At 41.4% G+C, this 25787-nt stretch overlaps 1 protein-coding gene across 1 annotated transcript; it reads right to left on the bottom strand.

The window, feature by feature from the left end:
- Positions 1-100: 100 nt before the first annotated feature.
- On the bottom strand, positions 101-24799 carry FBXO22 (F-box protein 22). Its single transcript, XM_069456965.1, has 7 exons — positions 24567-24799; positions 24087-24225; positions 19673-19760; positions 18143-18238; positions 15863-16027; positions 4359-4524; positions 101-2039 (listed from the first exon to the last, which is right to left on the bottom strand). The coding sequence occupies exons 1-7, from the start codon at positions 24707-24709 to the stop codon at positions 1622-1624; spliced, it is 1215 nt and encodes a 404-aa protein (XP_069313066.1). The 5' UTR covers positions 24710-24799; the 3' UTR covers positions 101-1621.
- Positions 24800-25787: the final 988 nt, after the last annotated feature.

Raw genomic sequence — 25787 nt, 5'->3', positions numbered from 1 at the left:
CTAAGATTTATAATACTGAAAGATAAAGGAATCTTTTAAGTATTTTTATCATATATATAAATAAGAGAAAAATCTTTTGAGGTAAAAATCAGTAGAAAAGTCATAAAAACAGAAAAGCAGGAATGTTAATACATTTGATTTTTACTTACCTTGCAAGTTTTCTACTGTCCTGTTAGAACCACTGACCACTACAAAAGTGCCATACGTTAGTTATATCACACTGCATTAGGTAGGGTATGTTAATATAAGGATATCCTGCAACAAAGACCTAAAAAAAAAAACAGCAACACAACAGCGGTGTAAGCAAGCCCAGTGTTAATTTCGCTCCTATAAAACAGTCTGGAGGTAGGTTGTCCAGGCCACTTAATGGCCGCGCTTCAACAAGGTTGTACAAAGACCCAGGATCCATGTGTGGGTCTCTGCCACAAAGGGGCGCTGCCTCCTCCGTGGGCTCTAGGATGGCTCACTACCAGAGCCACATTCCAAGCAACAGGATGGAGAAAGGGCCAAAAAAAAAACCAAATAAATAAAAGGTCATGGACTTTTGAAGGCTACACATCATTTCCCCCTCAGATTCTATTGCCCAGAACACAGGGTCAATGTAGTCTTTATTCTGGGAGACATGCGCCTCACTGAGAAATCAAAGGTTCTACCACTATGTGCAAAAGAAAGAATGCATAATGAGGGGAAAATGGTGTTACCTGCACATCTGTCATTTAGATATTTTTGTAATTAGAAATTCAGATTTGACACTCACTCCATTAGGAATATGACAGCATTGACTAGCTAAAAAATACTATTCTCAGTTTTCATTTATAATGCATTAGTTTACTTCCTCTTTTGTTCACCCACCAAAAGCAATGAAATGCACAACACTATCTGAATGAGTTTCCAAGGTATGTTTTATTGGTATAAAACCAAAATAAGGTGATATAATTCTCTGGTCTGCCAATTAGCTATATAGAACTAGGTGAAAAAAAGATTTTCTCTTGCAATTTCTTTATTGAGGAAAGAAGGAAAATGTTTTACTTATAAAATAATAAAATACTGATTAGTCTTGGCAATCTATCTGACTGAACAAATGTAGAGTACCAAAACAAAAATATTCTTTAATTTTTACCAAATAAGTAAAAAGTCTGTAATAATATTGTTACAACTTCTGAAAAATTCATAAAATTGAAAAGCAGAGAAAGATTTCTCAAGCCATCTGCGTATTTTTCTCCTTTATAAAGGGAGAAAAAAAATGTCTTCATGATTCTGCTAAAAGATCATCTAGCAATACAAAGAGGTAGTTGTGGAATGTCTTCCATCTCCATCCTATCGATGAATCCCCTTTAAGCTTCCTATGCAGGAAGACTTGGTCACGTGACACAGCTACAGGACCTGGTAGAACACAGCTCACTGTTCCTGCCCGATGCAAAAGCTCTCAACTCTTGGTCTGTGTTATGTTACATACAAAGCTGTCTTTCATCTAATGTATTAAAAACTTACCCCTATGTGATCTTAGAGCATCAATCAAAGGTACCAATCAGATATCTCTAAAGTATTTTTGTTTGAAATACACATATCCCAAGGCAGAACCCGAAAGATATAGACTGCAAAAGCCACTTTAAAGATGGCTTTATTTAGATGACCCCAGATGAATGAGTGCCATTATGGTTGTGTAGCTATGAAACAGATCGTCATCCTTTACCTCGTTACATTTCCTCAATATAAAGTTCCCAGTGACTATCCGATCACATCCAATCTCTCCATTTCCAAAGAAGCCAAATAAGGGGACACTAGGAAAAAACTTTCTAAATGCATCAGCCTCAACATTCCTCTTGGCTCTGTAATGCTGAAAGCCCCTGCCCACACATGCAAACATGAAGCCAATGGTATTCTGTTCTGGAATGCTGGCCGCTTTGAGACGCTGCATCGCAGCCTCAGCAGTCTTCTCATCGTTGACATCCTCGTTGAGGAGCACAGTGGCACTCTGGATTCGGTGTCCACTAAATGACAGTCCAACCACACCAGTGGCATCAATATCCAGAGGGTTCCTGGAAAATTAAATGAGAAAAGTGGCAATATATCATGAAGCAAAATTAAAAATTTAAAGTATAAAAAAAAAATCCTTCTGATTCACTGACGGGTGGCTGCTTCCTTTAGCAGCCTATGGTTAATCTGAGGTTCACCCTCCCACATAAGAGGAAGACAATAAGGGTTAAAATTTGAACTATTAAAATTAATACATTAAAAGAATGCAGAAGGCAGATCAAGAGAAGCCACTATTTTTTTCAATCACAAATGCAAAGGGACAATGCATATCCACAAAGATTTCTGAAACCCGCCTTGGATCGTTAGAAGGTAGAGAGTATTCTTACCTTCCTGACTTCCTTAAAAGGAAACTTCTAATTCATATACACAAAGATTATTAAGTGAAGCTTTTTGGTATTATTTATATCATTAACATCTTCCCCACCCCACCCTTAGCTATCAAATTCTGAAAGAAATATAATCATGGAGGGTAATTTTAAAAACCTATTAACTCTGCAAGTTTTAGCTTTGTTTGGTCCATTAGGAAGTCTTGTTCATTGCTTTGAGCCTAGAATTCAGCTTATTCTGATAGTAAAAACTCATGTTTTCTTTTTGTATTTTCATGATATTTTTTAAATGAAATATTTGATCCTTACAAAAGAAAATATAATGTTGATAAAGGTTATAAAGCATAATATAATGAGCACACACTGGAGGAGAAACAAGTACATACGTTACATTTCTATCATGATCACCAACATCTGAATCTATAAAACGGGCAAGATTCGCTGGGTTAGTGAGAAACTTAAGACTCAAACAGGTTAAGTGACGAAGATAATAAGGCTAACCAGTGGCAAAACCAGTCTGTGAAGAGCAAAATCCATCTTCAAAAGTCCTGTGCTGCTTTTGTAATCACTTTTCCTCTTTGGTATACAATTGTTAATAAATGTTGTCAATCTCTTACCTCAAAGAATTATCTACCTATCTTCTTGGGGGCAGAGGTAGGCTGGGTTATATGGGCACTCCATGGCTTCTCTTACCCACTGATGCAGTATGAAGACCACATTAAAATTAATGTGTCACATAAGGAATAATGATGTCGGGAGGTATATTTCCCATATTAGGTATAAAAAGTAGATGATATACAAATAGCCACACTAACACTGTAAGGCTAGCACCTCGCATGTTGTAAGTCTAAGTGAGATATGTGCATTTCAAAGGTAAACTGTATGTTAAGTCACCACTGCCCTATCTGTATACAACTTAAAGGCAATCACAAAGACGGAAGAAATTAGGCAAGAGGGGAAATAACCTCAGATACCAAGAATTAGGTGTATGTATGCACGAAATCCAGTGTTTGATATCCTACTCCCTGGGATTCAGTGCACTTGGCTTTTCCCTGTTCTTCCCCACTGGCGGTCTAGGGACCTTGGCTATAGCTATTTGCTTTCCCAAATCCATAGAGACTACCAGGAGAGAGACGTAAGTAGGGTGATTTACATTGCTCTTACAGATACTGGTCTCGTCTGTCCCCATGTCACCACTCTGGCACCAAACATTAAACATAAATATAGTGAGAAACAAATACTAGTGTTTACAAGTATTGGGGGTTGGATGGGATCTCATTTTCCTGCTTTTGGAAACAATATTTACATCCACTTAATTAGCTCAAACTCAAAATGTCACATACTGTCATTCAAAATGGAAAGGGAGTAATGGCTCCCAAGATAGAAGAGCAAATATTTTTTATCTTTGAAAGCAAAAGCCTTAGTAACAAAAATCAAAATTCCACAATTTTTGAGCTTGAAGAAGCTTTTCAAAAGATCTAGCACAGAATTTCCAAAAATGTATGCCAAGGAATACCAGTGGGCCCTGGAAAATGCTTGTGGAAAAAAGGTTTTGTGATTTGAGAACTGCCACAGTTAATATTACTCCCAAAGCACTGAGCATATCAGAGGCTCTGAGTTTTGCCATGAAGATCCACTTTAACCGTGTATTTCTTTAAAGGAGGAAAGAGAACTAGAGAGGAAATGACATACTGAGTTCACACAGACCACCGCAGCTGTCAAAGGAAAGATCAACAGACAATGTTGAAAATCAATTTTTAGAATGTGAGTCCAACTAGGAAGTTCTTAAAGGACAATATATAAATATGTAATTCTTCACCTGTAAGCAGAATTATGTTGAGTAAGCCCCCTAACCAACATCTGTAAAATGGAATGAATTGTTACCTTAATTCTTTAAATGTGTTTTTTTTTTTAAAAAAAAAAAACCCAAAGTAACAAAAGCCTGAGACCATTTCTGTTCATCCACAAAAGAAATCAGAACCACAGCAGACATACTTTTCAGAAGTCAGTGATGACAGGTTGTCCACCTGGCCCCCAGCCAAGATGATATTCATATCACTAAAAGTGCTGACTACTCGATGCAGGTAGTTACTGGCTCCCACCTTACAGCAGTTGTAGCCAAAGACAAGGACCACACGAAGTTCAGGGTTATCTAAAAGACCTGCGGAGAAACAAACGGCAGCAATTAAAGATGGCCTTAAAACAGAAATTATTTCAATACATGTTACAAAATAAAATGTTACTGGCTTACACTCCTAGTTAAGTGCAATTTAGTGGCTTAATCTGTCAAGTTTTCCATATTTTACCATTTTAATACAGAAAATCTTAGCTACAGTTTTATTTCTGTAAAAAAACTAAATGGCTATTTGCAAATAACACAATCAACGCAAACATGGAAGCAGCTACGCACTGAGCAGCAACCTGTGGAGGACCACGGCACAAGCTGGCTCTGCACAGGCCACCACCTGGAACAAAAGGGAACACTGGTCTACACGGAGCAGGTTTAGCAGCACAGCTGCAAGGGGAATTTAAAGATACAAACAAACAAACAAACAACAAACCAGTGCAGTGGAGAGAAACGGTGCTAATCACCTGCAGTGGGGTGAATGGGTGCCCCCCAAAAGATCTATTACAGTAAATCCCTGGAACCTATGAACGTGACCTTATTGGAAAACGGATCTTTGCAGACGTGATTAAGGACCTTGAGATGAGATCATCTGGCTTATCCAGGCGGGCTCTAAATCCAATGACAAGTGTCCTGATGCTAAGAGATATAAAAGAGAGAGAAAGAGAGGGTGGCAGTGTGATCACAGAAGCAGAAACTGGAGCGATGCAACTGTCAGGAACGCCAGTGGCCACCAGAAGCAGGAAGGGACAAAGAACAGATTCTTCCCTAGAGCCTCCAGGGCAGTGCAGCCCTGTTGACGCCCTGATTTCAGACCTCTGGCCTCTTGATAGTGACAGGATAAAATTTCTGTTGTTTTAAGACACCAAGTTTCTGGTACTTTGTTATAGCAGCCTTAGGAAACTACTATAGCACTGAAACACAGGCTTTACCCACCTCCTCCGGGAAAGCGGGTGGGAGTGAAGGCGGGTCAGCCACTGGAAACTCCTGCCAAAGCAGGACGGTGTCCAGGACGGTGTCCCAGTCTGTGGCGTACGAACTAAAAGCCGCTCCCACTGAGGGGCAGCAGAGTCTCCCGGAGACAGGCTGTGCTCGCATTGCCCACGGCCCCCAGGCTTTCAGCGGAGACTCTGGCACCTTGTCACAGACTGGCAGTTGGAAATGTGCCAGCATTACCAGAGGTGGCTTTGGGGAGAGGGAAAAATCCAAAACCGAACCACACTTGTGTTTCCACCTGACTCAGCTACGTGACTTCCATCTTGACAGACCCACGGTGAAGGTTACCAGGCTCACTCACAGAAACGTGTGTGAATGACCACTGACTAACACCAAATACTGACTTAGTCTGGGAAACTGCCTCTGGTTCGTTTCTAATTCTCCACACAGTAAATCACGGACTTGGACACTGAAAGGAGTATTAGTACTTTCATGACACCATATACCCCAAACCATGACTACGGGGTCTTTTTTCCCTATAGACTAGCCCAACAGATTTCAAAAGAATATTTTTTCCTTTTTAGAACAAATTTTCAGGGTTGGAAGAGGCCTGTGAGATCAACAATCTTATTTACAAACCAGGATTAACAATGCCAGAGAAGTGACTAAACCTAGGACGGTATCATGGCGGACTCTAGATTAAAACCCTTATCTCCTGACTTTCAGGGCTTTAGGTTTTAGAAACCTAAAGACTTCTAAATCTCTATCTTTCCTACTGTTTTCTAAGCTCCAGATGCTCTTTTACAATTGTCCACTAAACATTTTCATCTGCACGTTCTAAAGACACCACCTTCATTCATTTAACAGACACATACCCAACATCTTCCCCAGTGGTACTGTTCTCAGCTAATGGAACCCCCTACACACACACACCCTAGGAAAGTGGAATCACACTCCCCTACCCCAACTTAGAGAATAAACCCGCCTAGGCTAAGGCTGGCTGTCTGACAGAGCAGGCTCTCTATTTAACCAACAGATTGGTGCTTCAGTTAAAACAGAGGAAAGGTACAACTCAAACTCCCTGCCACTCAAAATTGAAAGGCCTAAAGTATGTATGGCCTGAGAATTGCATCACTCAGCTTCACACAAGGTGAGGGGCAGTGCCAGTTCTTCCCCAAAGATTCTGAGGTCCCCTCCAATTTGCCGTAAAGAATCATCAGGGATCCAGTATTCTGGGCCACTTACCATAGAATATGACTAATAATTTGATTCTAGAATTTTTTAAAAAATGGTTGAGGTAGCAGGAGCTTACTTCAACCATTAAAAACAATCCCACAAAAGCATTTCATAAGGCACTTGAAATAGTGTAACCTTTCCGGTGAACCTTTCAAGATGGTAAGCTGGTTGCAAAATGTAACCTCTGGTAACAGAACAGATTGCCCTGCCATGTAGGATTGGTAACTATAATCAAGTTAAATACTGTGGGTGTCTACCAAGAAGTGTCTTAGTTTTAGAATAGTATGAAACTATTTTTTGTGTGTTTGTTTGTTTGTTTTTTTTTGAGACAGAGTCTCACTCTGTTGCCCTGGCTAGAATGCTGTGGGGTCAGCCTAGCTCACAGCAACCTCAAACTCCTGGGCTTAAGCGATCCTCCTGCCTCAGCCTCCCAGAGTGCTGGGATCACAGGCGTGAACCACCACGCCCAGCCTGAAACTATTCTTTCTAGCAAGAATCCTGTTAGGTCAGTTTAGCAAAGAATTACCACCACTTAAGAATTTTTCATCCACCAACCCCCTACCCCCACCGTGACCCTGCTCCTTGGCTATAAATCCCCACTGGTCTTTGTATTTAGAATTGAGTCCAATCTCTCTCTCCTACTGCGAAACCACATCACAGCAGTCCCCCTGAATAAGTTAGCCTTCCTCTTTAACAAGTATCAGCATCACTTTTTCTTTAACACCACCTTCCTGTCACTTAGCTTTCTCAAGGGCTGGGCAACTTCAAAAAAGCAGAGCGAGTTCAATCAATCCCCTTAGCACCAATTCTCTCGGCTTCACACCTGGTCACTGCTAATCACCCCTAGAGATTCTTTATAATATCCCTAGGTAATTTGAGAACTTTGTCCTTCTTTGAATTTTTTTGGAATCTGACAAATCATTAAAGTTTTTGTTTATACCCCTCTTGGTTGCTGGTAGAATTCAGGAAGAGTACTCAAAGGACCAGAAACAGGACACAGAAAGGACCTGAACAACCCACAAGCTAGATCACTAGATTACCAATGTCACAACAAACACAGCATTTCACTGTTCTAAGCACTTTACAGAAATTAACTTATTTAATGCCTGTAAAAACACATTAGGTACTGTTTAGCTCCTACAAAGTCTGTGAGGACCCAATGGCTTTCAAAATTCACATTAAACATGCAAATTATATCCATATTCTAGGACCTAACCCAGAACAGACGTAAGTAAATCAAATACACACCCCAGAACTGGCTGCCAGAAAGGAACTGGTGCCTGCTGAGCTACGGAAAACACAAGACACTTCCCACTCCTCTCCTTCCAAGAGCAAATGCAACTGGATTCTTCAAGAGCTTCCTCTCTTGACCCTAAAATATAAAAACCAATGGGAGAGCTTTTCTAATGGGAATCTCTGCAAATAAAACTGAAATTGAAAATCACCATGCCCCAACAGGTAATGTTACAGGTTTGAGCTTCTAGGAGAACATCAGAAGGACATGTTTGTAAAAGGAACAGAGAGAAAGGACCACAGGTGTGAGGCAACTAGTAGAGCTAACCACCTCAAGCATTCCCAGAGGAGGAAAGGCCCTTAAACTCAAGCCCACCTTATGAGCAAGCAGCAGTGCTGAGGCTGCCTTCTCCAGCTCTCTCATCTGTGGTACAGACAGATGGTCGGAGCCTCCAGGCACTGCTCCGAGTGCTAGAGGTGGATTACAGGAAGCCTTAGGAGAAGAAGTGCACGAGCACTGTCAGGGAGGGAGGCTCCTCCCGCCCCTGCAGCTGTGGCTTTCAGACTGTGCCCTAGTGGGCTGAGAGTTCCAAAGAAGCCCCTGGGGTACATGGGGGAGAAACTAAGCAACCTCAGTCCTAGGCCTACTGCACTTCCTTCAACCTAAGCAGCCCTGCATTTATCTGCTTTATTTTTACGTTGGTGTCCTATGTAAGACTGTATTTAGAAGTGAGCTGTTTAAAAGAAAAGTTAAATGGTTCAAGAAGCTCCTTACTGAGTAGTCTCAATAAAGTCTTCAACATAAGCACAAGGGAGGGACGTTATAATGATACTACATTAGTACCAACCTGGACAATCAACACCCACTACTGAGCCCCCTTCCCCGCCCCTCCTCCTCACATCACTGACGCTAGTGGCCTCAGCTGCCATTAATTACCTGGTCCGGCCCACTCTCCAGAGCTCCAGACCCATGTAGTCAACTATCTAATCAATATTCAACATGTCAGAAACAGAACTGATGATCTGATTCCTCTAAACTGTGCCTTGTAGTCTATCCTCACCTCAGTGGTACTGTGCAGCTTCCCTAGCCAGAAACCTGGGTGACACTGCTGCCACCTCCCTCATTCTCAACACCTAGCATTTCATCAGTCTACCACATCCTGTCCACTCACCTCCAGATGTCATCTCGAATCCATCCAGGTTTCAACTCCCTGGCCACTGCCCTAATCCAAGCTGCCACATCCTCTTGCCTTAAGCACAACAGCCTCCTGTTTTTCCTGCATCTACTTTTTTAAAAATTTATTTTCATTGACAAATGAGAAATATATATATTTATCATGTACAACAAGGTGTTTTGAAATATATATACACTACTGAATGGTTAAATCAAGCTAATCCTGCATCCACTCTTACATTCCTCCAAACTGATCACACCGCAGCCAGAGGAGTGTTCTCAAAAGACCTATCTGATGATGCCACTCTTGTTTCAAAGCCTGGCTTCCCGCTGCCCATCTGGGGTATGTCCTGCAAGGCAGGACCTGGCCTCCTGCCCGCCTCCTGTCCAACTCCACCTTACACCAAGCCCCTGCCTGCTGTCACTACTGTTAGACACACTGGTATTTATGGTTCCCAGATGAGCTATGAGAATCCACATTTATATCCTGAAGGGGAGGTGGCAGGTCCTTTCTATTTCCTGTCCCTTGTTCTCTTGGCTACTGTTTTTACTGTTTGTTTGTTTTTTTTTTCCTTTTGGTCTGCAACCTGGAGAGAAGGTAAAGACCACCTGCAATACTGCTCCCCACTGCACACCTGAGGGCTGAGTCTGTCCACTCAAGCCTCGTTCTCGTCGTCTTAGGGCTGTCAAAATGTCACTTTGCCAACACCCGGCCTCGATTAAGTCCCCTATGTCTTACAGCACACCTGTGCTTCTACCTGGTAGCACTCAGCACATCTGTGGTGGTTTATTCAAAGTCAGCCTGCTCTGCAAGACTGGAAGCTCCAGGAGCAGTAGCAGCGTGTCAAATGCAGTGACTGGCACACAACATACAAGTAGTTTTCTAATAAATAAACATCGGCTTTTTATGAAACTTTGCTGAGGTATTTTTGCTTTTATTCCATAAAAATTAAGTTTGCCCATTTGTGTTTTTTTTTCATTCCAGAGACCCATTTTAACACAGGATACCACATACATCTTAGAACAATCTATGCCTTATTTTAAAAATGTACCATATTTGGTAAGATTTCTCCAAAAAGAATTTAACAATGTGTATGTATAAAATTATATGTGCTATGACACTGGGGCAGATTATGACATCTCCTACACACAAGGTCTAGCAAAACTATAATTATCAAACACAAGGTCGCTGTCTTCAGGGGTACTGCCAATTTCATGAGAGAATTTAGCCCCTTCTTTGTTTTTGTGAGCTTTTCATACGAGGTCTTACAGTCACTGTAGCTAAGCACTGTAAGGCAGGGGGAGACAAACTATACACGGGCCAAACCCAGCCCACCTTCTATGTCTCCTTTTGTAAATAAAGCTTTATTGGAACACAGCTATCACTTATGCATTATGTATGGCTGCTTTTGCACTCCAGCAGCAAAGAATAGACACAGCTGGCACCACATGGCTGGCAAAACCTAAAATATTTACTATCTGGCCCTTTACAAAAAAACTTTGCCAACCTCTAGGAGATATGAATAGGATGCTTTGAGTGTTGAAGAACACAGAGAAGACTGGCTCCAGGTATTTGGTTCAGGAATGCAGGCTGGGACTGAGCAGAAGGCGTGTCCCATGTCACAGCCTCCAGGCAGTCACTCCTCGCCCACTTTAGATTACTACATCTTCTTGAGCACGTAAGAGACAACGGTCCAAATGTAGACAGTCATCCCTCAGCATCCGTGGGGGATGGGTTCCAGGACCTCCCTCGGATTCCAAAATCTGTGGATCTTCAAGTTCCTGATATAAAATGGTGTAGCATTTGCATATCACCTATGCACATCCTCCCGTACACTTTAAATCATCTCTAGATCACTTACAGTACCTAATACAATGGGAATGCTATGTAAATACTTATTATACTGTATTGTTTAGGGAATGACACAAAAAAAGACTGTACATGTTCAGTATAGATGCTTTCTTCCCCCTTCTCAAACATGTCTGATCCGCAGTTGGTTGAATCCATGGATGCAGAACCCAGATATAGAAGGCCGACTATACATAAAATTAGGACACAAAATAGCATGTGAAAGAAAAGAGATTATTATCTCAAGCTAGGCAAAGATTCAATTTCCAGAAGGCCATGAACAGGATGAAAATGGTGCCTTGGAATAAGCCAACAATGCTGACAGCAAGTGGCTCAGGAAAGGAACCCCATAAGAAACCATCAGAGAGCAGAATAATTCTGGGGTTGTTTCTCCTTTCAGTTTTCTCCTTCCTATACTTGGCCCTATAATGCAAACATGCTCTAACAAATGTAACAATTTTATCATAAAGTGGATGGTTTCTTCTCCTCAAGATTTTGGCTTTTTGTAAACTGACAAACTAGGATTCCAGCTTAAACCAGTTCTGTGTATGAGGACCTCATCGAGGATTCCCAAGGTGCTCCAGGGGGACAGAGGAGGGAAGTGCCCTATCAGGTTTAGCCATATGACCTTTAGGAGAAGCACTGAATTAAAAACCAAAACAAGCATCTCTAGTGGGGTTTCACTGTTCCCTATTTCTTCTCCCGGTCCTGCTTCCCCTGTCCCAGCGTTCCCTGTTTCTGCTCAAAACTCAAGAGTCATCACTGAGTCCCCAGCCTCCCTGCTCCACACCCAATCAACCTGGTAGTTTCCTCCAATCAATTCCCTACTCTTCACACCCTGGTGTTATTTCTTGCCTAGACTCTTAAAGAGGGCTCCTACCTGGGCTCTCACTTCCAGCATCTCCGCACTACGCAGGGCTGCATCCACTGCCACCCAATCCATCTCTGAGTGACAGCAGTCATTACTGAGGACAGGACCAAGTCCAGACTCTAACCTGGCCGCACCGCAACCCCTCTTTTGTTCTAGCGATTCCCCTCACACACCCTTTGCTTGCAAAACTGATTTACTCTTTCCCCAACATGCTCTGTGGTTAGCTGGCTCTGTGCCTGTGCTTCCCTATTCTTTCAGCCTGACAAGGATGAGTAACATCCTTACCTCTCATATGCCCTCTCATCCTTCCAGGGTTTGAACACTACGCGCTCCGTGAAACCTCCTTGACCTGCCTCCCAGTGGCAGGACCCTACGGCAATCTACCACGCCACCTCCTGGCATAGCTCACATCCTCACTTGGGTTATAACCATACAGTCATGCTCCACAAAACAACACTTCCGTCAAGGATGGACTGCACATACGACGACAGTGGTCCCATAAGATTATAATGGAGCTGAAAAATTCTAGCCCCCTGGTGACGTCACAGCACAATGCGTTACTCGAACCTCCGTGATGCTGCTGCTGTGAATGAACATGCGGCCCCGCCAGTCACACAGCAAGTGCAGCACATCCAACCGTGCACAGCACATCACTCTAGATAATGACAATGAGCAACCATGTTACTGGTTTATGTACTTACTATAATATACTTTTTGTCATTATTTTAGAATGTACTCCTGATACTTACAAAAAAAAAAAAGTCAGCTGTAAAACAGCCTCAGGCAGGTCCTCCAGGAGGTGCTGCAGAAGAAGGCATCGCTGTAACAGGAGATGACAGCTCCATGTGTGTCACTGCCCTTGAAGACCTCCCGGTGGGACAAGACACGGAGGTGGCAGACAGTGACAGTGACGGTCCTGGCCCTGTGTAGGCCTAGGCCAATGTGTGTGTTTGTGTCTTAGTTTATAACAAAAAGCTTAAAAGTAAAAATAGTAAGTAAAACATTTTGAAAGTAGAAAAAAGCTTACAGACTAAGGATGTATTTTGTACAGCTGTACAGTGTGTGTGTTTTAAGTGAAGTGTTATTTTATTACAAAAGAGTTAAAAAGCTAAAAAAAATTTTTTTAAAGTTTATGAGGTAAAAAAGTTATAGTAAGATAAGTTAATTTATTATTAGAGAAAGAAAATTTTTAAGATAAATTTAGTGTGGCCTAAATGCACAGTGTTTCTATAGTAGAGCACAGTGCTGTCCTGGGCCTTCACATTCACTCACGACTCAGTGACCCAAAGCAAGTGCTAGTCCTGCAAGCTCCGTGCATGGTAAGAGTCCTACACAGATGTACCATTTTTAAAAAATCTTTTATAAGGTATTTTTACTGTACATTCTCTAATGTTTAGATATGTTCAGATACACACATAGATACTGGTGTTACTGGTGCGTACAGTATTAAGGACAGTAACGTGCTGTGCAGGTTTGCAGCCTCGGAGCAGCAGGCTGTACAGCACAGCCCAGGTGTGCAGCAGGCTACGCCACCTAGGGTCGTGTAAGTACACTGTATGATGCCTGCACAAAGACGACACTGCCTAGCAATGCATTTCTCAGAACTTACCCCCACTGTCAAGCAACACCTGCCTGTATAAGTATCTTTCACACCCTTCCTAGAATGTCACTAAGACAGAATCTGCACTCAATTCGTTTTTCTAACCCTATGAGACCTTTTAATAAACTATATAAAATTAATAGAGGATTTCTACATCATGAACCAACTGTATATAGCCAACTCCTTGTCAACATCAACATGTATTTCTTCTTCCTTCCCTGTACTAAATGTGCTGCTGTAATCCTTTCCAGAGTCTAAGTTGTCCTGAACTGATTTACTGCAAGACCTTCAATGGCAGCTGACACTTTTACAAACTGCAAATGGCTCTCAGACCAACATGTCTGACTACAGCTTCTCCTTTGAGTTTTACACCTACTATTTTCTAACCACCTGACCAATTCTGAATATGATCAGGTTTGCTGAATGTTGTTAGCTCCAGCTAGCCTTCCAACCTCGGGTCGCATTATGATGACAAGCTCACCTGAGCCTGGCTACATGGCTACATTTGCCCCTAAATTCTTTTTCCCTTTACACTTAACATTGGGTCAGTTTAAAGGCACTATCTGATCTTTTCTCTAAAGGAAGTTTAGCATCAACTTAGGGTAGCTTTAACCATTCAGTTAACTTTACTGTTTACATACCCCAGTAGCCTTCGCTCTCTATTCCCATCAGAGTTCAGCTTCCTCGTCGGTAGTATTCCATGATAAGTTTTGCCTGGCAAAGCTGTGGTGAGGATTAGAAATAACACAGTGCCCAGCATACGATACCTCCATGAATGTCAGCCATCGTTGTCACTATAAGCAAAGACATACGCGAGCTCCTCTGGCATGCTGCTTCTGAACGGGCTGACAAGGACACCTAAGACCCCTGGCTGCCCTTACACCGTCCCTGCTGGAGCTCCCTCTAGCCTAGTCCTCCACAGACCATGAGGCCAACGCTAGCCTTCCATCCACCATCTGCTGAACAAGGCATGTTGCTAAGCACTTTTACACAAATCATTTCATTCAATCCTCACAACTCAGTTATTTCCAATTTATGGATGAAGAAAACAGAGGGTTACAAAAGTTTAAAAACTTGCTCTCAATAAGAGAGCCAGAAAGTAGCAGAACTAGGGCAGCTATAAGCCTGTATTCTTTTTTTTAAAGGTTGACTACCTTCTATTTATTTATTTGACAGATTAAATTGTACTTACTGTATACAACATGATGTTTTAAAGTCTCTAAACATTGCGAAATGGTTATATCTAGCTAATTAACATATATACAATGCACATACTCCTTTTTTTTCTGATCAGCAAATGAAATTTTCCCTTTCCTGCTATATATATATATATATATTTTTTTTTTTTTTTTTTGAGACAGAGTTTCACTCTGTCACCTGGCTAGAGTGCAGTGGCGTCATCACAGCTCACTGCAAGCTCAAATTCCTGGGCTCAAGTGATCCCCCTGCCACAGCCTCCCAGGTAGCCGGGACTACAGGCGTGGACCACCATACCTGGCTATTTTTTTTGTTTTTAGTAGAGGCAGGGTCTTGCTCTTGCTCAGGCTGGTCTCAAACTCCTGACCTCAAGCGATCCTCCCATCTCAGCCTCCCAGAGTGCTGGGATTACAGGCGTGAGCCACTGTGCCCGGTCTGCTATACAATTTTTTATTTCTGCTGGGTTGAGTGCCATTTCAAATAAGGGAGGCTTATCTCTATAGGCTGGCTGATTTATGTAGAAGTGAGGTGTTACCGTTGAATTGTTTTTATGCCAACATTGAGTTTTTTAATAGTGATTATTTTAAGGAGTAAAACAAGTCCCATGAGTTTATCTGCAGATGTGGATGAAGGGACTTCACACCGCTTTGCTGTGCCTTACTGTATTAAGCTTTCCCATCAAAGCCGAGGCATTAAGCCAACTCTTTACCTCTGCAAACTCACCTCTCGTGACTCCATCATACTTCCTGCAGATGTTTCCTAGTGCACCCTTGCTTAATAGATTCTTCCTTAACAACTTCTACCTTTCCTAACACTTACGAGGTTCACTACACTTAATTCCTATCTTTCTCATTAGTCCCCTGCATCTTCTAAAATGTTTTACAATAAATGCTTATTACTAGTATAAAAAAGAAATAAAAGTTTAAAAAAACTTTTCAGCTTCAAAAAATAAAAATAGGGCAAAATAAAAAACTAATAGAGCAAGAATTCCTTCAAAATTCAGAATTACATACAAATAAGTTTTATTATTAACAGAGTACTGATGAGAAACTTTTCATCTCTAGTTCTCTTAGGCTTTAATATGTCACATAATTCTAAAAGTAAATCAATTCGACAAAAATTTACTGCACTAGCCTCTGTTAGTCACTAGTTTGAATTACCTACATCTCCGCTAACATTCTCCCAAAGGAGCCAAGTATCTACCAACCAGCCAGAAATAAAAACAGAACAAAATTCATCAACAAAATGAGCAATTAATGATAAATAATAGTAACTTACCTACTTCAGTGAGTTGATGTCTTTCTAATGTTAAGTTCTTCGGATCCTTAATAAAATGAAAGGGCTGTATTTTTATTCCTTCAATTTGAGGGAATAACAGAGCAAAACCAGATTCTCCAATTTCTATTTCCTGAGGTCGACTGCTACCTGATCCCATTGGAGTCACTAAGGAAAAAGTTAAACAAATTTGTGAACAGATTGAGTAAAAAGGGGAATTTAATTTGGCAACAGTGTAGATTAGCCAGCCCGACCCAGATAACTACCATTCAGCTCACAAAGACAATCATCAAGCCGATGGGTCACTATCTGTGGAAAAGTTTTCCAGCTTTGACATTTCAAGGTGTAGTGTCATGATGTCTGCAACTTAACTTTCAAATAGTTCAGAGAGAAATGTTTTTGTAAACAAACTGAGAAAAAGCAAACGCTGCAAAATTTTTTCAATCATTGAATCCAGACGAAAAATATATGGGTGTTTACCATACTGTTCTATCATTCTTTCAACTTTCCCATAGGTTTGAAGTTTTTCAAAATAAAGAGTTGGGGGGTAGTAAATACACTTTCATAGCAATTTCACTTTTTAAAATTTTCCCTAAAGATATTTGACAATCATATGAAGTATATATACACACAAGTAGTTTTATCACAGAATTTTTAGTAGGAAATAAAAGAAAAAAACTTCAATGTCCTAACTGGTATTTAGATTAAAAGTTACATTTGTATAATACAATGTAGCCATTAAAATGATGACAGGTGTATACTTACTGACATGGAAATATGTTTGTCATATGCTCTGAAATTTAAAGGCAGATATTATAGACTAAATTGTCCCCCCCCCAATTCATGTGTTGCAGCCCTAACCCCACTATGTGGCTGTACTTGGAGATAAGGCCTTATAACACACAGTTAAGATTAAATGAGGTCATATGGGCCCTAATCCAACAGGACTAGAGTCCTTGTAAGAGGAAAGGACACAGAAGAACGCATGAGAAAGCCACTGTTTGCAAGCTTCAGGGAAACCCATGCTGATTTTGGACTTCCAGGCTCCAAAACTGTGAGAAAATAAATTTCTGTTTTTTAAGTCATCCAATCTATGGTATTTTGTTATGGTAGCCCTAGGAGACTAATACAGTAGGCCATAAGTCTATAGAAAATTACATTCTGGTTTTATATATATTAACGTATGTTAACATCATAACGTTAATAGAGTGGCATTCTGTGGTGCTTAAAGGTGCTTAATTTTTTTTTTTTTTGCTTACTTGTATCTTCTAATTTTTCTTTCTCTTTTCTAATAATAAATGATTACAACTAAAGTAAAAAAGTAATAAAGTTTTTGAAAAAAAAGGCCTTTTAAAAACCAAAGCTAGGGCAAAATGAAAAAATAATATTCATTTATAAACACCCGAAATCCTTTGTACCTCAAGAGTCTTAAATTCAGTTCAAAAGTCTTTCAGTGAAGATTAAAAATGTTAATTATGGAGTACTACTGAGTTGGAACAAAGAAAATAATATTAGCCAACATTTAACTTATTGCTTTCTGTATATTTCCCTTCTAAATGCTTTACATGTGTTAATTCATGTAAGCCTCACAACCCTCTAAGGAAGGCACTACTGTCCCCATCCCCATTTCACTGATGGGAAACTGAAGCCCCATGAAGTTAGGTAATTTGCTCAAACTCAGACAGACACTAGGTGGTACAGATGGGATTCCAATCCAAGTGTCTTAACCACTGCACCCTTACAGCCCCAACAGAATTTCTCCCCCCATTACCTATAGAAAACAATCAAAAATAATAAACAAAAATTCACCAACAGCAATCAAACATGGAAAAGGGCACAACTTCACACTATAAACCCTAACAGTGGCAGCCAAGCAGAGAAATAGAAGTTTCCTAGTAAGATCCATTTTAGCACCTAATCCCAGTCCTACCTCACTCCTACTGACCAGAAACAGGACTGGCTGAACTGACACAACTCTGAAAATGCCCATGAATATTTTCTAATTTGCATAGAGACAGAATGAGATCTTTTCCCTCTTATGATTGGCTACTAGGTATTTGTTACATTTGGTTTACACAGGTAGCCTGGAGATTTGAAATACTAACCACAATAACTTAAATATTAATATAAGTCAAATATAATACTGTAATAAATATGACTAACTTTATTGTATTTTGGATGGCCACTAATATAAATGTGCTTTTAAGCTACAAATAATTCACCCATCTACAGGATCCCACATTAATGCAAGAAAGAAATCACGAAGCTGCTAATTTCTCTCACCTATAATTCCTGGGGTCACAATCCCAAGGACTTGGCATTGTTTCGGGAATAGCTTTTCAAGGGCAAATGCTGTTTCCATACTAGTTCTTCTCCTTGCTGCAAAAATACAATAGCAAAATTATTATTTTTTTTTTTATTTTTTTTTTATTTTTTTTATTTTTTTTTTAATATGGGAAATATTCATGATAAATTATTAAGTGAACAGTGCAAGTTAAAAACAATAGTTTCATATTTTTTTCCCCACCCCCCCTTTCCCGAGTCAGCACCTTCAAGTGTTACCACTCCCCAAACGGTGCGCAATGCACTCATTGTGTAGGCATACCCCCATCCCCTCCCCCACCCCCCACCTCAGTCTGATGTCCAATTGGTGTCGTTTCCAGATTTGCAAAATTATTAAATATCATCCATTTAAAGTCAAATCTGACAATGTAAAAAAGTCATCTGACACCAGAAAGCTTTACAAAAAAGCCTAAAAGCTTTGATTAAAACAAACGTTTCCCCCATTCCGGCCCCTGCTTTATATTTTAAATTCTAAATCTGACCTTTAGCCTCAGTAGTTTGCCTTTCCCCTTTGTTCATATACTGCTTTTGCCCCAATAATGCCAAATTTAGCAGTCGCAGCTAAATGTTAGACTTACTACTGTACCTTTGTGTTCAGTTGATATACAGCATAACAACTACGTGACTGCATAAACAGTTAGCTAGACTCAAATTAGACAATGAGAGTCTGTTATCTATGTCTAACTCGGGGCCTCAGTGTGCCCATCTTGGATACTTAGTCTGCTTTTTGTCTTAGCAAGCCAAGAATGCACAATCTCTGCAGACAACTCTGGTAAATGAGACTCCATGTTCCAACACAGTAAAAGACTTCAGTAGCCAAAGTCATACATCCTGTTTTAATAATAAAAAGAAGTGCTTAGAAGATTAAAGTATTTCAAAATGAGAAAAACACCTTTCTAAAAAATTTGTTTGAATTGAACTACAAGGTTTAAAAATCAATCTGAAGCAAAAAGGGCTCATCAAGCAAGGTTCAATGACAAATATATTCATGCACATTACAGGGCGCAGTCCCAGAGCCTCAGACAGTCACCAGCTCTTCAAGACTAGTACAATATTGGGCCGGGTGCAGTGGCTCACGCCTGTAATCCTAGCACTCTGGGAGGCTGAGGTGGGAAGATCGCTCCAGGTCAGGTGTTTGAGACCAGCCTGAGCAAGAGCAAGACTCTGTCTCTACTAAAAATAGAAAGAAATGATCTGGACAGCTAAAAATATATATAGAAAAAAAAAAATTAGCCAGGCATGGTGGAACATGCCTGTAGTCCCAGCTACTCGGGAGGCTGAGGCAGGATTGCTTAAGCCTAGGAGTTTGAGGTTGCTGTGAGCTTGACGCCACAGCACTCGAGCCCGGGCAACAGAACGTGACTCTGTCTCAAAAAAAAAAAAAAAGAAAAAAGACTAGTACAATGTTGAACTCCATGCAGAAGGTACATAAGGAAACAAGAAAAATAAGCCTTTCCTTTAGATATTTACCTCTCTTATGGCCACGGCACTCTTCCAGACTAATGAACGTTTCTGAATCAGCCATGTAGAGAACAGTGTGTGGTAAGATATGAACATTCTGCAAAGAAAAAAAAATCGGAATCGGGTCCCATGAATCCCTGAGTGCTTTCACGTGGTCCCTCAAAGTGTCTCCCCGGTCCAAACTGCTGTCACCCTATCTTCCTTCAGGTCAGTGTTGGCATTCTGAGTCCATCCACTTCTCGTGCATTTTTCACTCATGCTCTTTCATTTTCAGCTCACTTACTGAGCGCCTATTTCTTCAAGCTGAACTCATTCCAGTCCTCAGGAAGCTTATTTTCATAATGGCAATTTAAGCTCTTAGAACAAAAACATCAAGTACCAGCAAAAGATGCCACTTGCTTTATTTGAACAGACATCACAGTAACAGACATCTCAGCAACAGGGAAGGCATACAGGCCGTGTCACTCTTTTCATTGTCTATCAAATCAAATAATCCAGGCCTTCATTTCCAGCCTCACTGACTGGCTTCCTCTAGGAGCCCTTAGCTTACTATTATCCAGACGTATCCACTTACGCATATGTCCTCCTGTTGCTCTTTTCTTGTGGAACTTAAAAGTGTTAAAAAAAAAAAAAAAAAAAAAGCCAGGCACAGTGGTGGCACCTGTAGTCCCAGCTACTTGGGAGGCTGAGGCAGGAGGATCCCTTGAGCCCAGGAGTGTGAGTATACAGTGGGCTATGATGATGCCACTGCACTCTAGCCCAGGGAACAGAGCAAGAAGACCCTGTCTCTTAAGTGCCACCTCCTCTACTACAAAACCTTTTCCTAGACTCCCTCAGGACTGTGGACTTCAAATGCAGCATCCCTTAATCCCAGTTATTCTTTGTGCCTGATCTCTCCTATGAGCTGTGCTTATTCAGACTCTTGTTTTCCACTAAACCTTCCAATCACAGACAAGCAGCAGAGCAGCTGAATTAAATGAAAAGGATGAAGATATTCTGTCTAGCTGGTTATTTTCAAAGATTTTTACTATGAAAATGGAATGAAGTAACTCGCTGGTTAGATGAAAAAAATGTTAGTCCATTATAATTTGGGGGACTGAGATGTTTCAGAATATAAAGATCTATATTCTATAAAGATAAAGATTCTATAAAGCTGTTTCAGAATATAATATAAAGATCTCTCTATAAACTCACAAAAGATACCAAGTCAAGACGATGACCTGTAGGCCCCAGGGACAGATAAGACCTATGGATGTAGTTTCTATGGCCCACACAGCATTTTCAAAAAATGTAAACTGGCTGCCAACTTCAAAATGCCACAGAATTTTTTACATAAAATGTGGATTTCCAGATTCTTTTGAAAAACTAGACATTCTGGTGACACTCAGACCGGGGCTAAACAGAGGCAAGCCTTCTGCAGTCTGCCATGGCTCTACCAGTCCACCGAGCGAGGGGGACTCTGCAGCTACTTGCCTGACCCTTGAGTATTCTGACCCTGTGGTGCCTGGTGCAGAGAGTAAAGGAGACAGAATTCAAGAGATTTAGGTCTCAGTGCTAATTCTGCCACAAACTAGCAGAATAACTGTCAAAGTTTTTTGGTCTCAGGTTCCCTATTCTTAAAGAAATGTTAGAGGTCTGGTCCTGAGGTTTTATGAGTCTCTCTTTTCTCACACACACTAAAAAGCAATTGCTGAATCCCCCTTCCTGATTCAGAAGCAGTGACAATGACAAGCCTCAACATGAAATTTTCTCAAAGCACAATTAAGGCAAATAGGACCACATTCCATTATTCAAAGAAGTTACAAATGGCAAGTGATTTTATAAAACTTCTAGAGGACTTTAAAATATTTCTAATAAAAAAAGTCAAATCAACTTTTTTATGGCTACGAAAGTACTGTGTCCACTAGACAATTTGAAAACACAAATAAATAGAATGTACGATTTGGATAGGGTTTCCATGTTTTTGTCTCACCAGTAGTTTATTACAATGTATATACTTCTTTAGGAGTATTACTATATGAATTTTAGTAATGATACTAATAACAGTATTTAATAACATCTGCTAAAAACTTATATTCCTGGTACTGTAGGTATGTGTTATATGCATTATCTTTTCATTATTTAATCCTTACAACTCTATATGGGAACAGGGGAATTATTATTTTTCTTTTTATTTTATGGAGATAGGACCTGTGGCCCAGAGAGATTAAGTAACTTCTTCAAATTCACACTGCTAGTAGGTGCCAAAGCTGGGGTTCACACCTCAGTCCATCTGGCCATAACAGCCACTGCAATGTATAAACTTTTAAAGCTATATAAAAATAATACCTGCTGTGGTAAAAATCTGAAAACCAAGTTTTCAAAAGCATTAAAAAAAAAAAAAAAAAAAACACACAATTCTATCCCCAAAGGAAATTTGCTAACATTTTAGTTTATTTCTTTTCTACTCTTCTTTTCTTGTTTTCAATAATTCAGATTATACTAAACATATAATTTCATAATCTGCTTTTTTCACTTTTAACATCAACATTTTCTCTTGTCATTAATGCATCTTGCAGTTTATCATTTAATGTTTTCATTTATTAGATTAACATTAAGTTGTTTTTAATTCTCCTTATGATAAATGATGCTCCAAAGAACAATTTTGTGAGTAAGTCTTTGCTTGAATTTTGAATTTTTCCAAATAACATACTTTTGGAAATTGCGGGATCTGGGCCAAAGTGCCAGAGAAGAAAGTCTTCTAACCCTCCTGCCTTTAGATACTGCCCAACTCCTTAGGATGTGAGTGCCACAACCCAAATAGGGTAAGGAGAAAATCTATACAAGGGGGAAACGAAAGATTGGTTACATATGGGGGGCACTGATCTAACATCTAAGCATATTAAGAATGATGAGAACCAGGCTTCTCATTGTCCAAAGCGAGGTACAAATATGAGCAGAAACAAAACTAGAAAGAATCCTATGTTTGATTGGAAATAGATGTACCTGTGTGAACTCATGGGTATCAACAGAAGTATAGTTATAAATGTGTGCTATGTATACACACGTATATGCATGCATTTACATACATGTACTCCTGGTTTGGAGCAGCAAACCCTCAATAGCAATGAATACACTTAGAGAGTCCAGGTTTTGGCTTCTAAATACCATTCTCTGCTACAAGGAACCAGGGCTTCTTGGAGAAATGGCTGATTGGTGCCAGGACTGAAGTAGGCAAAACACAAGACAAGCTTAGAACATCTTTGTGCCAGAAAGCAAGAAAGTGCTCAAAGATAACGTCATCTCTAAAAGACACTGAAGCCAGCCTGAAGGGACTCCCACTAGCGAAAATCGGGGGTAATCTGAGCAACCAAATAAATACTGACAGTAACAGATTATATCCCATTGAATAAGAGACCAAGAGTGTGTACAGATATAAATAAATGAATAAACTGAAACAGGATATTGACATAGTTTCAAGCTATCTCTCCACGAAACACTTATTACAGTGGAAAAGTAATTTTAGTGTAGATGCACCTTGTAGACACCACCTTAATCAAGTAATCAAAGGTAGTATCATCAGCAATGGGACAAATGGAAATCATATGCCACCCAAAAGGATGCTGTAAGAGCACAGCATCACCTCTGTGCTATTCCTGCCAAAAATACATGATCTGAATCTAGTAAGAAACCTCGGACATGGTCAATTGATAAATGTCCCACAAAATTACTGGCCTATAACCTTCGTAAGTGTCAAAGTTGGGAAAGTCAAGAAAGGCTTGAGAAACTGTTCCAGATCAAGGGAGATTAAAGAAACATGCCTTGTTGGCCGGGCACAGTGGCTCACGCCTGTAATCCTAGCACACTGGGAGGCCAAGGCGGGCAGATCGTTTGGGCTCAGGAGTTCAAGACCAGCCTGAGCAAGAGCGAGACACTGTCTCTACTAAAAATACAAAGAAATTATCTGGACAACTAAAAAATATATATATATAAAAGAAATTAGCCGGGCATGGTGGCGCATGCCTGTAGTCCCAGCTACTTGGGAGGCTGAGGCAGGATTGCTTGAGCCTAGGAGTTTGAGGTTGCTGTGAGCTAGGCTGACGCCATGGCACTCTAGCCTGGGCAACAGAGCGAGACTCTTTCAAAAAAAAAAAAAGTTCTAAAATAAATAAAAAAAAGAAAAAAAATACTTGCTTCAAGGGAGGGTCTGAGCAGCACTATTACAACAGTGAAAATCTGGATACTTAAATACCCAAGATTTGATGAACAGCCAAATAAATCATGGCACATCCTTACAGCATAGTCACTAAAACTGATGTCTACAAAAATCTTTTCACGGCATGAGAAAATGTTCCCTAAATTAACAAAATTGGGATTAAAAAAAAGTTCTCAAAGATTGACCACTAATGCTGCAAGTGACTGCATGACACCCCTTTTTACTTGCCTCAAGCTCCTCTGCGACCACACGAACCAAGCAATGCCCCTGAAAGTGGCCTGCCTCGGCCAGGCCTGCGGAGATCCAGGTCACACTTCGATGGGTCCGCAACACTCTCCGCACACACTCCCTCCATAAGCGGCACACGCTGGGGACGCAAATGCACAAAAGATTGCTAACTCACGTTCATCTCTCCGGCTGCTCAAAGCCCCCCACCCGCTGCGAAGCAGCAGGAGATCCCCGCGGGATCCAAGGCCCCGGCAGAGGGCGCTGCTGCGGAGGCACGCCAGGCGCGGAGAAGCCCCAGCGGGACTTCGCCCTCAGGGAGCCCAGGTGAGCAGTTCGGCAGGCTAGCTCGCGGGTGGGGTCGGCCCAGGAAAGGGAAGGGAGCCGGGCACACTCTGGGTCTCGCAAATGGGTCCCGATGGCCTCTGTACCCCCGCCAGCCCGGGACATCCCCGAGGTAAGCTGCCCGCCTCCTCTCCTCACCCGGCCGCTCGCAGCAGCGCCTTGGCGGGCAGGAAGGCGAGCACACGCTCCACCACCTCCGCTAGGTTACTCAGCACGAAGGTGCCCCGTGGGTCTGCGGAGGAGGAGCCGCAGCGGTCTCCGCCACCGCCCACCGGCTCCATCCTCACCAACCCGCCGGAGCAGGCAGTACGGCGGCCCGGAGGGACCGGGCTCGGCCGGCACGAGACTGCCGGGCCCGGGCGCACTGAGCAGGCGCGCGCGCCACTTCCGGCCGGGCGGGGAGGCGGGGCCGCGGCGGGGCGGAGTCGTTTCCGGTGCCGGTCTAGGAGTGCCCGCCTGTGCTCGGAAGTCGGGCCGGTGCCCAGTAGTCTCCTGGGACTTTCTGAGAGGCCTCCCGAGTCAAGACATGTTCTCCTCCCTCTGTGCCTCTCACTGCACCTGCGCTGCGGTTTCTTAGTTCACATGTTTGTCTAATCCATGTGTTCTTTTAAGGCAGGGACTAGGTAGCATTTATTGGTCGTTATAGTCCCAATGCCTGTTAAACAACATGAGCCCAATTTTTGAACCAACAGCATGTTTTTAAAAAACTGCCTTAGTGTGTGAAAACCACAGCTTTTATTCAACACCTTGTGAACTCTGTCAACTAGTTGTCACCTTCAAGTTTTGATGTGTAAAACGGCATAAATAGCACCTGCCATTCTAAGGTGGCTCACTAATTGCTGTGAGGAGACGCCCCAAGCCGCGCACCAGTTCCACACCAGTAGCACGAGAATCACCTGGGAATTTAAGTGTTGGCACCTTCTCAATCCTTACTCCAGGGCTACTGAATCAGACACGGGAGTGAGGCCCAGCAGTCTACGTTTTAACAAACTTTCCGGTCATTTTGATACATGCTCAAGTTGAGAATGCACGACAGAAGGAATGGAAACACAGCAGACAGCTGCGTCCCCAACCTAACATGCGTCCTTCCAGACGCTTCCTTTGCTGAGAGTGTCCTGATTTGATTCCCAGCTCTCGAGGGTAAACTTCGTTAGTCTAAACTAGTGATTCTCATTTTGGCCTCAGGACCCCTTTACACTCTTAAATACTGACACCACCAAAAAGCTTATGTGTGTTATGTCTATCATTATTTACCACATAAAAAATTAAAATATCTTAATTTAAAAATAAATCAATTACACATTAATATTTTTATGTAAAATAACCATTTCCCAATCTTCCTCCCCCTAATAATGAATA

Source organism: Eulemur rufifrons, chromosome 2 (assembly GCF_041146395.1).
Source record: "Eulemur rufifrons isolate Redbay chromosome 2, OSU_ERuf_1, whole genome shotgun sequence".
In the NCBI taxonomy this organism is placed as follows: Eukaryota; Metazoa; Chordata; class Mammalia; order Primates; family Lemuridae; genus Eulemur; species Eulemur rufifrons.
The sequence above is the reverse complement of the archived record's forward strand: the minus strand, read 5'-3'. Positions and strand labels throughout refer to the sequence as shown.

What these genes read in the sequence shown, in the direction of transcription:
- FBXO22 (XM_069456965.1), bottom strand. Translation starts at nt 24,709, where the DNA reads ATGGAGCCGGTGGGCGGTGGCGGAGACCGCTGCGGCTCCTCCTCCGCA. An exon ending in TGGTCGCAGAGGAGCTTGAG is followed by an intron (nt 19,761 to 24,086) that starts GCAAGTAAAAAG and finishes TTTTCTTTGCAG; the next exon opens with AATGTTCATATCTTACCACA. An exon ending in ACATCAACTCACTGAAGTAG is followed by an intron (nt 4,525 to 15,862) that starts GTAAGTTACTAT and finishes GTTTCTCCGCAG; the next exon opens with GTCTTTTAGATAACCCTGAA.